Raw genomic sequence first — 12,562 nt, forward strand, 5'->3', positions numbered from 1 at the left:
ACAATCTGCTTCAGTATCTGAAGTTCCTTATCAATCTCATTTTTTTTCCTAGGGAAACATTTATTAACTTTCATATCACAGAATGAAAGGTATGTCAAGATGAATTGTGAATAAAAGGGATGTCAAGATGAATGGTGAATAATGACATCTGTTGTAGCTTTATGAAAAATTTAATGTTTTGATGTCAAGAAATGAAGCGTTGCCCTAGATCCAACATAAAATTTATCTTACTATGAATGCTGTTCAGTTGGAGAAACATAACATTAATCTCATCTTTAGAACTATCAAACATAACCAATGTTCAAAACAATTTTAATCTATTGTTTATTTTTTAAAATACATGATTAGATTTGATCTCCCTCGATCATTTTCAGATATATGTATTTTTGTCCTCGATCCATCATGTCTGTATCAGTGCCATACAGTAGAATACTGTGTGTTGTCGGTATAACATTTATAGTGAACCATTTTTTTCAGCTGTTTGTTTAAACTTTTGAAAAAGAAATGCAGTCAGTATGATTGATAAAAATTTGGGCAAACTTGCCTGATGTGGAACTACCCTTGCTGTGTGTACGCATTACTCTGAAATGCAAAATAATTATATGAGAGGACCAGCCATGGTAGTTAAATTTGTTCTTTTCTTCATTGCTAATCTTTTTGTATTTATGCAAATTAGTTCTTATGAATAGATACTCTGTGCTATAGATGCATGTGTGTAATTTGGTGATGTCAAAGGACACTAGCTTAGTGTTAGAGTTGGGATTTTGTCATCTTGAATATCATTTATCACCTCTTCAGAATTCTTTACTCCATGTGTGGATTCATATATGTAGTCTTTTGATCAAACTGTTAAGCTTTTGCTTAATAAGTGGGACTATGTACGTTGTTTATGATAGGGCAGATGGGATTGTGTTGTTTATGTGTTTTCATTTGTGCATTCAGCATAGATTTCTTGTGGTTTATTGCAAGAAGGGATATTATTTTTTATCTTTAAAAAGGAATTTGGAATTCCTTATAGTTTTCCTGCTCAAGGCATAGAATTTCTTGCTAGTTTCTTTATCAAATTTAATGATCTTGTCGTTAGCAGAGAATTCGTACACTTTATCTACGTATTCATCATGTTAGATGATAATGACTGTGTTTCCCCTGTCTTTCCCAACTGTTATGGCTTTCTACACTTTTAGTTTAATACTGATTTCACATATTATGTAATTATTCTTAGGACTGACATTCCTGGATTGTTTCTCCAAATTTTTTTGCTTTTCTTTGATAAAATGCAAAAATGCATTCCACTTCATGTTACACTATGATATTTCCATGATTATTCTGCCTGGCCTCACAGTGGGACATTATTTTATTGTTAGGTCTATGTGGGACTACTTTGTTTGCATCTGAATATATTCCTGAACTACCTTGTACATGATTTCTAATTGGGCAGGTTCTAACTGCCTATCAAGTACTAAATTTATAAGGTATAGTTTAACACTTAAACTTTTTTTTTTTTGTTAAAACTTTTTTATGAATCTGCTCTTGTCCATAAAAGTTCACTTTTCTTTTCAGTCTGTTGAGCTACACTCGTCTTAGCTTTTATCTTGATGTTAACATATGTGGTAGTCACATTATTAGTAAGACACTTCCTATTAAAGTGAATGCTTTCTTTTAAATTCACTAACTTGACTTTGCTCCTGTGGTATGTAACAACCTCACCAAAAATCCTGTAAGGCATTCTTTGCAGTATTTTAATGCAACAGGATTCACAGCCAGTGCAGGAAACTCATTGCTTTCAAGAAGGTTATCATGGCTGTGGACCCTGTTGAAACTAAATTCTCATTAACCTTAAAATCCAAACAGTGGAAGAGTTGGGATAGAATAACATATGGCCACACAGAGGAAGATGCCTGCTCAAATGTGCTGAGTAGCAGAGTGTGCTTTTTTTATACTGTTTATCTTAAAATTCCAGAAATAAGATTTTTATGTTCCAAAGTAAACCATTTAGCTGTTCTTAATTAGCTAATGTATGCAGTCTCCATTATGAACAAGCCTACAAAAATGCTGGCATGCTTAAAACAACTGTCAGGCTGTCTCAAAGCTAACAAAACTGATGTCTGTTCTCTTCAGTGGTAGTTACTCTCATTCATGTTAAGGTTTGTAATTTATGAGGAAGTAACTGTTTGATGTTTTGTTAAAGTGTAACCATGGTTCTGACAGAATGTAAATGATTTAAGAGTGAATAAGATCACTCACCAAATAGCAGAAGTGTTAGGTCATTGACAAAAGTTAGCCTTCAGAAGAAATCCTTTCATGAGCTTGAGTGTACACACACACACACACACACACACACACACACACACACACACACAGAGTGCATGTTCATTTGCCAGTTGGACACACAGTGCTGAGATCGCAGCTTGGTGGGTGGATTGAGGCAGGGATTGTGTTGTGTTGAGTGGGGTGAGTAGGGGCAGAAAGAGGCAGGAAACAGGAGGAGGGACTGGGGATGGGTAGCTAGCAGATTGGAGGAAGACAACAGGTATGCAGGTTAGGAATGTGAGAGGGAGGGATAGCAGATACATGGGTTAGGCTTCTGACACACAGGTATTAGAGCTGGTTAGTTGTAGTGTACAGTGAACATGATGTGGATGTGTGAATTGGGAGGAGGTGATGACAAGTCAGAGGAAGCAGAAAGTATTGTGTAGAGAGTGTGGTACAGTGGTTTGGCAGAGATTGAGTCCAGGAGAATCACAGGAGTGAAGGGTATGTTGCAAGGATAACTATCATCTACATAGTTCAGAAAAACTGGTGCTGGGAGGAAGGGTTGAAATGGCATGGTTTGTGAAGCAGCCATTGAACTCAAGCAAGTTGCGCTCAGCAGCCTATTGTGCCACTAGTTGGTCAACTTTGTTCTTGGCCACAGTTTGGCAGTGGCCGTTCATTCCAATGTACAGCTACTTGATGGTCATGCCCAAAGAAAATGCTGTGCAGTGATTGCAGCAGAGCTAGTATATGACTCGATGTATTAGCTGGGTGAATTGAGCAGGTCTTGTACCTGTTGCTTCCATAGAGGTATGACCCCTGTGGCAAGGGATTGGTTTCTTAACTTTCTTCCTGTTGATTTTTGTCCAAACTTATATTTGAGACAGTTATTGTATTGACAACTAAGAGTGCCGCACAAGGAAACTCTGACTTTGAGTTAGTTGTCTAGTTAGACTTGTGTAATAGGAGTAGCACTAATGTTGATGACAACAAAATATTAGTTGCTAATGACCTTGTATATGCTATGGACTAAAGGACAGTGCGAAATGAATCACTGGAAGGTTCACAGAGGAATCATCTGTAGGATTTAAGTGGTACTCTTGACAGAATAAACCCTATCAACACATTCAAGATCTACAAAACAAACATGTAACGTTGAATCTGAGCAGTGAAGATAATCCTGGTGATATTAGTAACCGTACTTCCTTGGTATTATTAATTGCTCACCTAGGTTACACATTTTTCCCCAGAGATATACAATCAGGTGTTGAATTTGAAAATTGTTTCAATGTTTGAGTTTTGATATCTACTTTTTGGGAGGCATACTTTGCTCTGAAATGTGTCAAACAGATGGGAACAGCAACAGAGTACTGTCAGCAGATGTTTACCAGAAGGGAGATTCATATCATGGTTGTAGCTCTGCTACATGTCTTCTCATCATCACCACCATTATTATTGTTGTTATTCTTATTATTATTAGTTTCTTGTTCTATCTTTCTGTAGCATAGGCATTCCCTAGAGGCCAAGCACATTCAGTTTGTTGCAGTGCAGTAAATATCTTTTCTGCCATAGCATGCAAAGATAACCAGTCAACAAACTGAAAACTGATTTCAGCTTAACGTTTCCTTGCACATAGATTGTACTATCTACTCCCAGTCATAATTATCATTTCTTCTTATATATGTAATTTTCCTGTTACAAAAGGTCTTACAAAAAGGAACAAGACTGTTCACTAATAAGATGGTATATTAGTATGTCTTTGTTGATCTTTAATTATGCTCTTATAGTGTGATGAGTTTCATAAAAGTCATTCAGCTCTGTGGCAGTTGATGAGCAGTTTAATATAGATATGTTTTGGTGCAGAATAAATAATTTTCATCAATAGTTTTTGTGGATGCTAATTACGTCAATATATATAATGTAACAGCTGAGAATCCTGATAAGCACAAAATATTTACATTTTTACTCTGTTCTACAAGTTCCTGAGTTTTTAAGTGAATTTAGTTCTTACTGTCTCTGTACAAGGTGTTATCAAAAAGTAACTGGAAGTTTTTAATTTTGGTGTCTTTATAAATCCAATTTTCAAAATATTTTTTTTTTTTTAAATCTTGTTGGTATACATTTTCTGATGTATGTGTGCAATATCAGTTGTTTTAAATCTTTAGTTTACTGTTGACACTCTAAAAGGTGATATGTGTTTTCGAGTGCTGAGCAAATATTTGCTTTTGAAAAAGGTGGATCAAAGAATTTGCATTAAATTTGGATGAAATGTGGAGAACATACAGCACCACATTAAAAATGTTGACTGTGGTTTTTGGTGAGTCTACAATAAGTAAGACAAGAGTTTACGATTGGTATAAGTGTTTCAAAGAGGAGGAAGACAACAAATGCCCTGGACGCTGTAGCACATCACGACAATGTAAATGCCAGGCAGATGGCATTTATCCTTACAGCACATTCTCCACTTCCAAAATCATCCCGGCCTGAACCCAGGGTAACCTACTGTCTCCAAACATAACATACGCCCCAAGCCCTTCACCCAGCCGTCTTTCCCCTTCTCCACACCTCTCCTTTTTCGCTTGGGCTCCCCCTCGCCTCCCACAGCCTCCTGATGCTGCACCTGTAGACAGTCTAGTCCCTGCTTGCTCTGTGAGACAGCAATCTCCTCTCCCACCACCCATACTCTTCTACCACTCTACATGTCAGTTGCATTCCAGTCCAAGCTGCTGGAGATGGTGGTCATGTGTGCATGAGGTGTGCTTGCTTGTTTGAAGGAATATGGGTGTGTGTGTTTTTCCTCTTCTGACGAAGCCTTCTGGCGTAAACTAATGTGTAGTTATCTTTTTATTATGCCTGTCTGCAACTTAACATTGTTGACGACAGTGTGGAAGAAGTAAAGAAAATGGTTCCGGAAAATTGCCATCAGAAAAGTTGCTGGGGATGTTGGCACATCCTTTGGCTCATGCCAAGCAATTTTTTCAGATCTTTGGGGCATGAAACATGTAGAAGCAAAGTTTGTTCTGAAATTACTTAATAGACAACACTCAGGAATTGCTGAATGAAGTTGACAACAATCGAGAACTTGTAAAGGAGGTTATAACAGGCAGTAAAAACACGGGTATGCAGGTATGATGTCAAAACAAAGGCCTAATCATCCCAACTGAAACCTCCTTAAGAGTCAAGACCAAAAAAAAAAAATTGACAAGTACTACCACATGTGAAGATTCTCACTATTTTCTTTTCTTACATGGGATAATGTATCATTAGTTCCTGCTTCATGGTCACTGTGTCAATGAGGAATACTACCTGAAAGTTATGCACCATTTACACAAAGCAATCCAAAAAAAAAACACAACCAGAATTGTGACTAAACCACTCGTGGAAATTGAATCACAATAACGTCCTACATACCTCGATAGTTCTTTGTAATTTTTCGGCAAAAAAAAAAAAAAAAATTATGTTGCTTCAGCCACTGTATTCTCAGGACATGGGCCTCTGTGCCTCTGTGACTTCTGTCTATTCCTGAAGCTGAAGAGAGCCATGAGAGGATGTTGTTTTGCCACCATTAATGAGATAAAAAACAGAATCACTTAGCTAAAGGAGCTGAACACCGAAACCAAAAGTGAGTTCCAGAGCTGCTTATAAGATTGGAAAAGTTGCTGGCACAAGTGTATTATTGTACTTGAGGGAGATTACTTTGAACAGGATGAAGTTGATGTTGTGAATAAATAAAGATTCTTTAAGAAAAACAAAAATTCCCATTACTCTTTGTTCATGCCGCATGCAAGACTTCATAAATGTTGCAAAATAGCTGTTTTCTATATTCCTCATCTCTTCCCTAATATATGTGTTTTGCTTATTTGTTTCTATTGGATAATAAATTGTAGGAATATGGATGTCTTCATAATAATTTCCTTCCCCTCCTACATGTCGAGCATAGCCAATACTACTCTTTAATTTGTCGCATAGTTGAAGTTAGTGATACTTGTAATAGAAAACAGAAATTTTCTCTTTTTCTTTCCAAACATTGACAAAAAATTTATGACTATTTTTGTGATATTATTTTCCTTGACTGATGTCAGAACCTAAGTTATTTGTTTTATATATTGTTTGAAAATAATTTGCTCTTGATTTAGCTTGCGTAAATTTTCTGTTTCTGAAATTTTCTGATTGCTTATATGTTTCAACAATTCCTATAATGATTGTAATTGTAATTGTCAGCATTGGAAAAAATAAAATTATGCATTGAATTTGTTGCTTAGTGTGCTTTATTAATACAAAAAACTACAGCCTAGCATTCAGACAGTGCTTTATTTTTTCTATAGCTGTAGTATCAGAGTGTTCAGTATTGTATAATAGTATAATTGTGGGTATTGTAGACTAAACAGTGTACGTAGAGTGTCTGTCATTTTCAGCTGCTTACTGTCTGTAAAAACACCCTTTTAAACGGAGTAAAAGTTCTTACCATTTTATTGGTGACATCAGTTACTATATGTGTGGTGTCTGTTCTCTCAGACATGATCAAAAGAACAGACACTACAGATTTATGATTCTGCATACATATAATGAAAGAGAAATACCGACATCAGCCACATCTGTGGGCACTGAAATAATTCAGTGGCAACAAGTGAAAATTTGTGCTGGACTGGGATGCGAATCCGATTTCCCACTTTACGTGAATGATCACCATAACTGCTTCATCTATTCAAGTAACATCCGTGTAAAGTCACTGTGCCTTTTCCATTTATGCGTGTTATTTCTTGCTCACTTCTAAAAAAAAAGAGAGAAATATCACTACAGCCCACTGTTTTTAAACTTGCATAAATGTGAGTAGTTTGTTGTACGTCATATAAAAAGTAAAGTTTCACATTACAGTGTTTCAACATTTTTTGTTTTCCTCTTTTCAGTGGTCAGTATGTTGAATTCAAAATTTCACCAGTGTTTAAATGAGTGCAAGCAGCTAAATACTCCTGGGCTTCTGCAAAAAGCAGGAGTAGATCCATCAAGCACTAGTATCACTGCAGATAGAATTCTGTACAACCATGCAATCCAGATGGTAAGTTATGAAAATTGATAGTTGTTACATTAAATATATCACAAGTCATGCATTCTTTGTAAAATGAGAGCTTAATTATTCTTAGTGAATGCAGAAACAGCAAACTGACAAATGCCGGTTTCTGTCAGAATACTACACAAGTATTAGTCATTATTCTCAAGCTTTTGTCACTGGAAGAATGGAAGAAGAATAAGTGCTCATAGTCTTTGAACGAGTGATATGGATATCATATGGCAAAATATACAAAACATTTCCCTATCCTCATATCTCTCTGCAGTCACCTCATTTCTGTATTTATTCATCTGCACATTGATATTAAATTATGTAGGTCTTTATTTTTCATCTACTTGTATTCATTCACACTTGAGAACTTGTTAGCTGGAAAGTGCCTGGTTCCCATCAACTATTTGGTGTTAATTTAATTCTAATCATTTGTGTCATTGACTACATACTTACTGATTTTTTCTGTCTGCTGCCCCCTCCTCCTCCTCCTCCTCCTCTCAATTTTTGATACTGTTTCCCTGTACCTTGTCACATATTTCTTTTAAGTTTTAATTTTTCTTTCAAATATTGCAGTATATGTTGTTTTTTATTTACTTTGGCTTTCCAAATGTTTGTTTCTTTGTCCTCTATCACTGTCATTCATTTATACTTCCAAGTACAGCCTTCATTATCATAAGCTTGTATTGCTCTGCCTCCTCTGACTTGTCAGGTATTCAAATCTTATCTGTTTCTGACATTTCATTATTGATTTCTGTCTGGCTGTCTTGCATCTCTCTTAAACTGATATGCTGGGTGACTGTTGTTCTTGAGCTGCCTCAAGCTTTTCGAACTTTGAATCTCTCTCCATGGATGAATCACTTCCTGGTTCTGGAACGTAGTGTCTTTGTTAGATTCTCTTCATGTGGTTAGTCTGCAATCGCCTTTTAACTGTAACTCATTTCTGTATTTATTCATCCACACATTAATATTAAATTATGTAGGTCTTTATTTTTCATATACTCTTTTGTAGAATGAACAATGTATGAAAAGGTAGATTGCTGCTCACCACAAAGGGAACAAGTTGCAGACAGGGACAATTAAAGACACTTACACATATGCTATCGGCCTCAGCCTTCGTCAGAAAAAGAGAAACACACACCATTCATTCAAACTAGCTGGCACACCTCATGCACACAACATCGGTAGTTCAGGCCACAATAAGCTACTTTGTGTACTACTACTACTACTACTACTACTAGTGGTAGTAGTAGTAGTAGTAGTAGTAGTAGTTGTTGTTGTTGTTCCAGTTTTTGCGAACCATCCTAGACTAGTGTTCCTGGAAGAAAGGATCATTTCTTCCAGGAATGCTAGTCTTGCATGGTTTGCAGGAGAACTTTTGTGAAATTGGGAAGATAGGAGATGAGGTACTGGTGGAAGTAAAACTGTAAGGATGGGTCATGGGTCGTGCTTGGGTAGCTCAATTGGCAGAGCACTCGCCTGCGAAAGGCATAGCTCCCAAGTTCGAGTCTCAGTCCGTCACACAGTTTCAATCTGCCAGGAAGTGTCAGCAGTTAACATTTTTTAATTATACAGATTTTTCCTGTTTGGTTGTACGATTAATGATCAAGTAAACCTATTGTTCAACATTTCTCTTAATGGCTGAAAAAATTGTTCACCAAATATCAACAGTTGTTCATCATTTCATTAAGTTGCATGAAGAATCTTCGAGTGCACATACGGCACTAGCTCCATGACAATGTTTTTATGTGGCATGTCAATTCCCCTTTGCTACATAAGAAACAGTAAAAGCTGAGATAGATAGGATGTGTGGTTTAAGTATCATCGTGCGCACTAGTCAATGAGCAACACTGAAGGTGAAGAAATCCTGTGGAGTATTAGAGTATGTGATAATTTTAATGCCACCATTAGCATCTTGTTTAACAGACTTTTATCCTGTTCCATGATCTAAGGAATTATTGGTAAAATTTACTGGGGGACAGTATGTTTACAAGGTGTATCTTGCAGAAGAATATTTAAAATTGCCTTTGAACACAGAAAAACAGAAGATCCTAACTCTCAGCATGCATTTTAGCAGATATTAATGTAAGTATTTACTTTGAGAGTGAATGAAATAACCTGTTCGTAAAGTTTCTAATTGTGCATACTACGTCAACAATGTTATTATATAGCAGTGGTTGCTCAACTTAAAGATGACAACCTGTGTTGTCATCTTGACAAGTGCACAAAGTGGGTAAGGGTCTGCTGAAGCCCTTGTCACTGATAAGGTGCGAGCGTCTAAGAACATCAAGGAATCAGTCATTTTTAGGTAAAGTGAACTGTTACATGAAGTTCGTACTCTCAAACTCTGCACCTACTTAGGCTGCAGTCACAGTGGCCAACATCAGGCCATTCTGCCAAAGTCTAACAGTGGCCCAGCACTGCCAATATTTTCAAAACAGTATGCTAGTATGGTCTGCGGTCTCGATGTAGCTGATCTCCGTTACATCAACATAATTCAAATTAGTTTGTTTGCTACTGTTGAATTGGTTTACATTCCTGCACACTAGACATGGATTGAGAGAAATTTTTCAATGTAGCACAAGAAAGGATTAGTTTTTGGCATCCAGAGGATGAGAAATTCGAGTGGCCCCATTTGTCAGTTTTTACTAGTGATCCTTAGACTTTGTTTTGCCTTGCATAGTGGTTATCACTTGTAGATTTAACTAGTGTGTAGTACCCATAAGTCATTTGACACTAGCAGTTTGAGATTATGTTGTGTGGTGTTTTATGATAAATAGCACACAGAAAGTTAGCTGCAGAACAGTGTGTTTTTGTTTTGCAAATGTCATGGAAACCTGAACATAATTATTGTGATGTGGATGTCATCTGCGAGACACTCGAAATCTGTATCGGTGATTTTAGGCCAAGATTATGTATTCAAGAAAGGAAGGCGACATTTGTCAATTTTGATGCTTAAAGTTACTGTATTGTATCTTTGTTAAGTAGTAGTAGGTAGGCTATTAGCTGTCTACAAATTATTATTAATTCTTATGGGTGTTTTTATGTTAGTAGGATGAAATTGTTAGATGAGTTGTTTTGCAAATCTGATATTTGTGTTTCCACTTTTCAGTGCTTTAGGTGTTCAACATTCTGTGTATCATTCTATAATTCATGTTTGTCTTTCTCATGTATTGCCCAGTCAATGGGGGCCAAAAAAAGTAGATTGGGGGGGGGGGGGGGGGGGGGGGATCGTTTAGTTGCAAGTTTTTGCACAGTGCTTGGAGGGAGTGTTATGAACTAAAAATCCTGACTGGTGGCATTGAGTGTTGGGTTTGGGGTTGTTTCAAAGGTCACTTTTTTATGTTTTCTTGAATAACGTAAAACTGCTACTTCTATTGAAAATGTGTCCCAGTTAAAAGTTTTTACCAAAGCAGTTCTATTCTTTTTTTTCTGTGGCTGATAGTTTCCATGTTGTAGGGAATAGAAAAATCAGATTATTAATAATATGTTCTAATGCTGTAGAATTAATGTGTACCTTTAAATGAAATGGTTTAATAACAAATGTTTGTATCAGATCTAAGTGCAGTAGAGCCACATCAAGAGGAATATGTTGTGTTCTGGGTTGTAACTGCATTGAGGTGGTGTGTAGAAGTGCGAGGGAAGGTAGGTCACTGGTTGTGTCCATGCACTTCCATCTTTCATAGGTCTGCAAACTGAAGTTTGAGCAGGTAATCCCTCACTCTTATCCAAGCCACTATGTCACAAGAAAAAAATTACAGACTGTTTCACAGAGTTATACGAGCCCCCAAATTGCGCCTAATGAATGACAGACGATGCAGAGCACAGGCATGCCCTGCAAGCGTCAATTTTGCACAAAATGCATTAATACTACATGGAATGCATATATGAATTACTAACTACACTAACACAGGTAATGCATATGAATAGAATCTACAAAAATTTCTGCATACAGTTTCAGGCTGCAGGGTAGAATTCGATTCTTAGTAACCCCCTACAGCAGCTGTAGTGTTCTCCCAGGAAAGGCAACTTCCTCCCACCATGAGTGCTGCTCACTTTTCACTTTACAGACAGACTCTACCTACCCAGCATTTCCTGCTCAGTTCTCTTATGCGAGTGGGCAAAATGAGCTTGTGTTTATATACTGGAGTTACTCTCAGTTTATTGAGTGAGTTCTTATTTGCAGCTGTTAAGTAAGCTATTATGCAAAAAAGCTCAACAGCTGGAGCTGTCAACTGTCTACGACACTGATGAGCCTCTTCCAAGTGCAACATTCCACACTCTCTGCAACTTGCTGATCCCGTTGTTGATATGCCACTAGACCCTTTGGAGAACATCCCAGCACTTCCCTCACCCCTCTGCCCCATAGTTCACGTTAATTACTGGGCTATGTTTGGCCTAAGTGTCAATTAAAGGTGGGGGGCATCAATATCTTTGCCTAGCAATCATTTCAATTCGGACAGCATGCCAGATACATTACTGCTATCCAGTAAAGTTACGCCCATGCCAGTTCAATTGACAAACCACTTTCTCACCTTACCAATTAAATATCTGAATTGGTTCTCTATTAAAGACAAGAATTCATTCACTTGTCATTTATGTTGTTAGTCGTAGTTTACAACGCTGCTGCCCAGAATGGTGATTATGAATGTAGCTTATTAACTGCTGTGTCAGGTAGTGAACTATGGAATAGTAGCATTGAGGGAGAAAAAAAAGGTAGAATAAAAAGTATCACGATTTTATAGATGACTTTTACAGAGAAAGTTCCATATTTGAGTCTTCCTAATTACTGACATGGTCAATTTGTTCGTACTTTCACTTGGTGGTGGAGCTTCCTTCGCAGAATATAGATATTTCACTACAGATCAGCTAAATGGTTTGAAACATAACATACATATTAATTCAGTTAATCCATACTGACAATTTCATTCCCACACACACTGAATGGCCGTTGCTTTCATACTCTTTATTTCTAGCATTTACTGGCAGCCTGTTTACAGTGAACTTATAATAGTATATACAAGGTTGATCTATGCAAAATCAGCTCCAAATCAGTCTTTTAAATGCAACATGGAAACAGCTCATCCAGTATTTCACTCACTCTAATGTAATGTAAAATCCACGCAATGCCTTACTGGTGTATATCTTGCAAAATTTCACTGTTTATATCTTAGAGATGTTATTGGTCACGTAGCTCAGTTGTATAGATTATTGATTTTATGAGTGAAAAATTTGCGATGGAATATAGTACGT

At 36.9% G+C, this 12,562-nt stretch overlaps 1 protein-coding gene across 1 annotated transcript in view; it reads left to right on the forward strand.

Annotated features, from left to right (window-relative positions):
- LOC126478137 (serine/threonine-protein kinase unc-51) overlaps positions 1-12,562 on the forward strand; it is a 171,557-nt gene that overhangs the window by 128,081 nt on the left and 30,914 nt on the right. Inside the window, exon 19 of the mRNA XM_050103676.1 lies at positions 7,161-7,309. Coding sequence (XP_049959633.1) covers positions 7,161-7,309 — 149 coding nt within the window. The remainder of the gene's footprint in view (positions 1-7,160; positions 7,310-12,562) is intronic.

The sequence above is a fragment of the Schistocerca serialis genome, chromosome 1, assembly GCF_023864345.2.
Source record: "Schistocerca serialis cubense isolate TAMUIC-IGC-003099 chromosome 1, iqSchSeri2.2, whole genome shotgun sequence".
NCBI lineage: Eukaryota > Metazoa > Arthropoda > Insecta > Orthoptera > Acrididae > Schistocerca > Schistocerca serialis.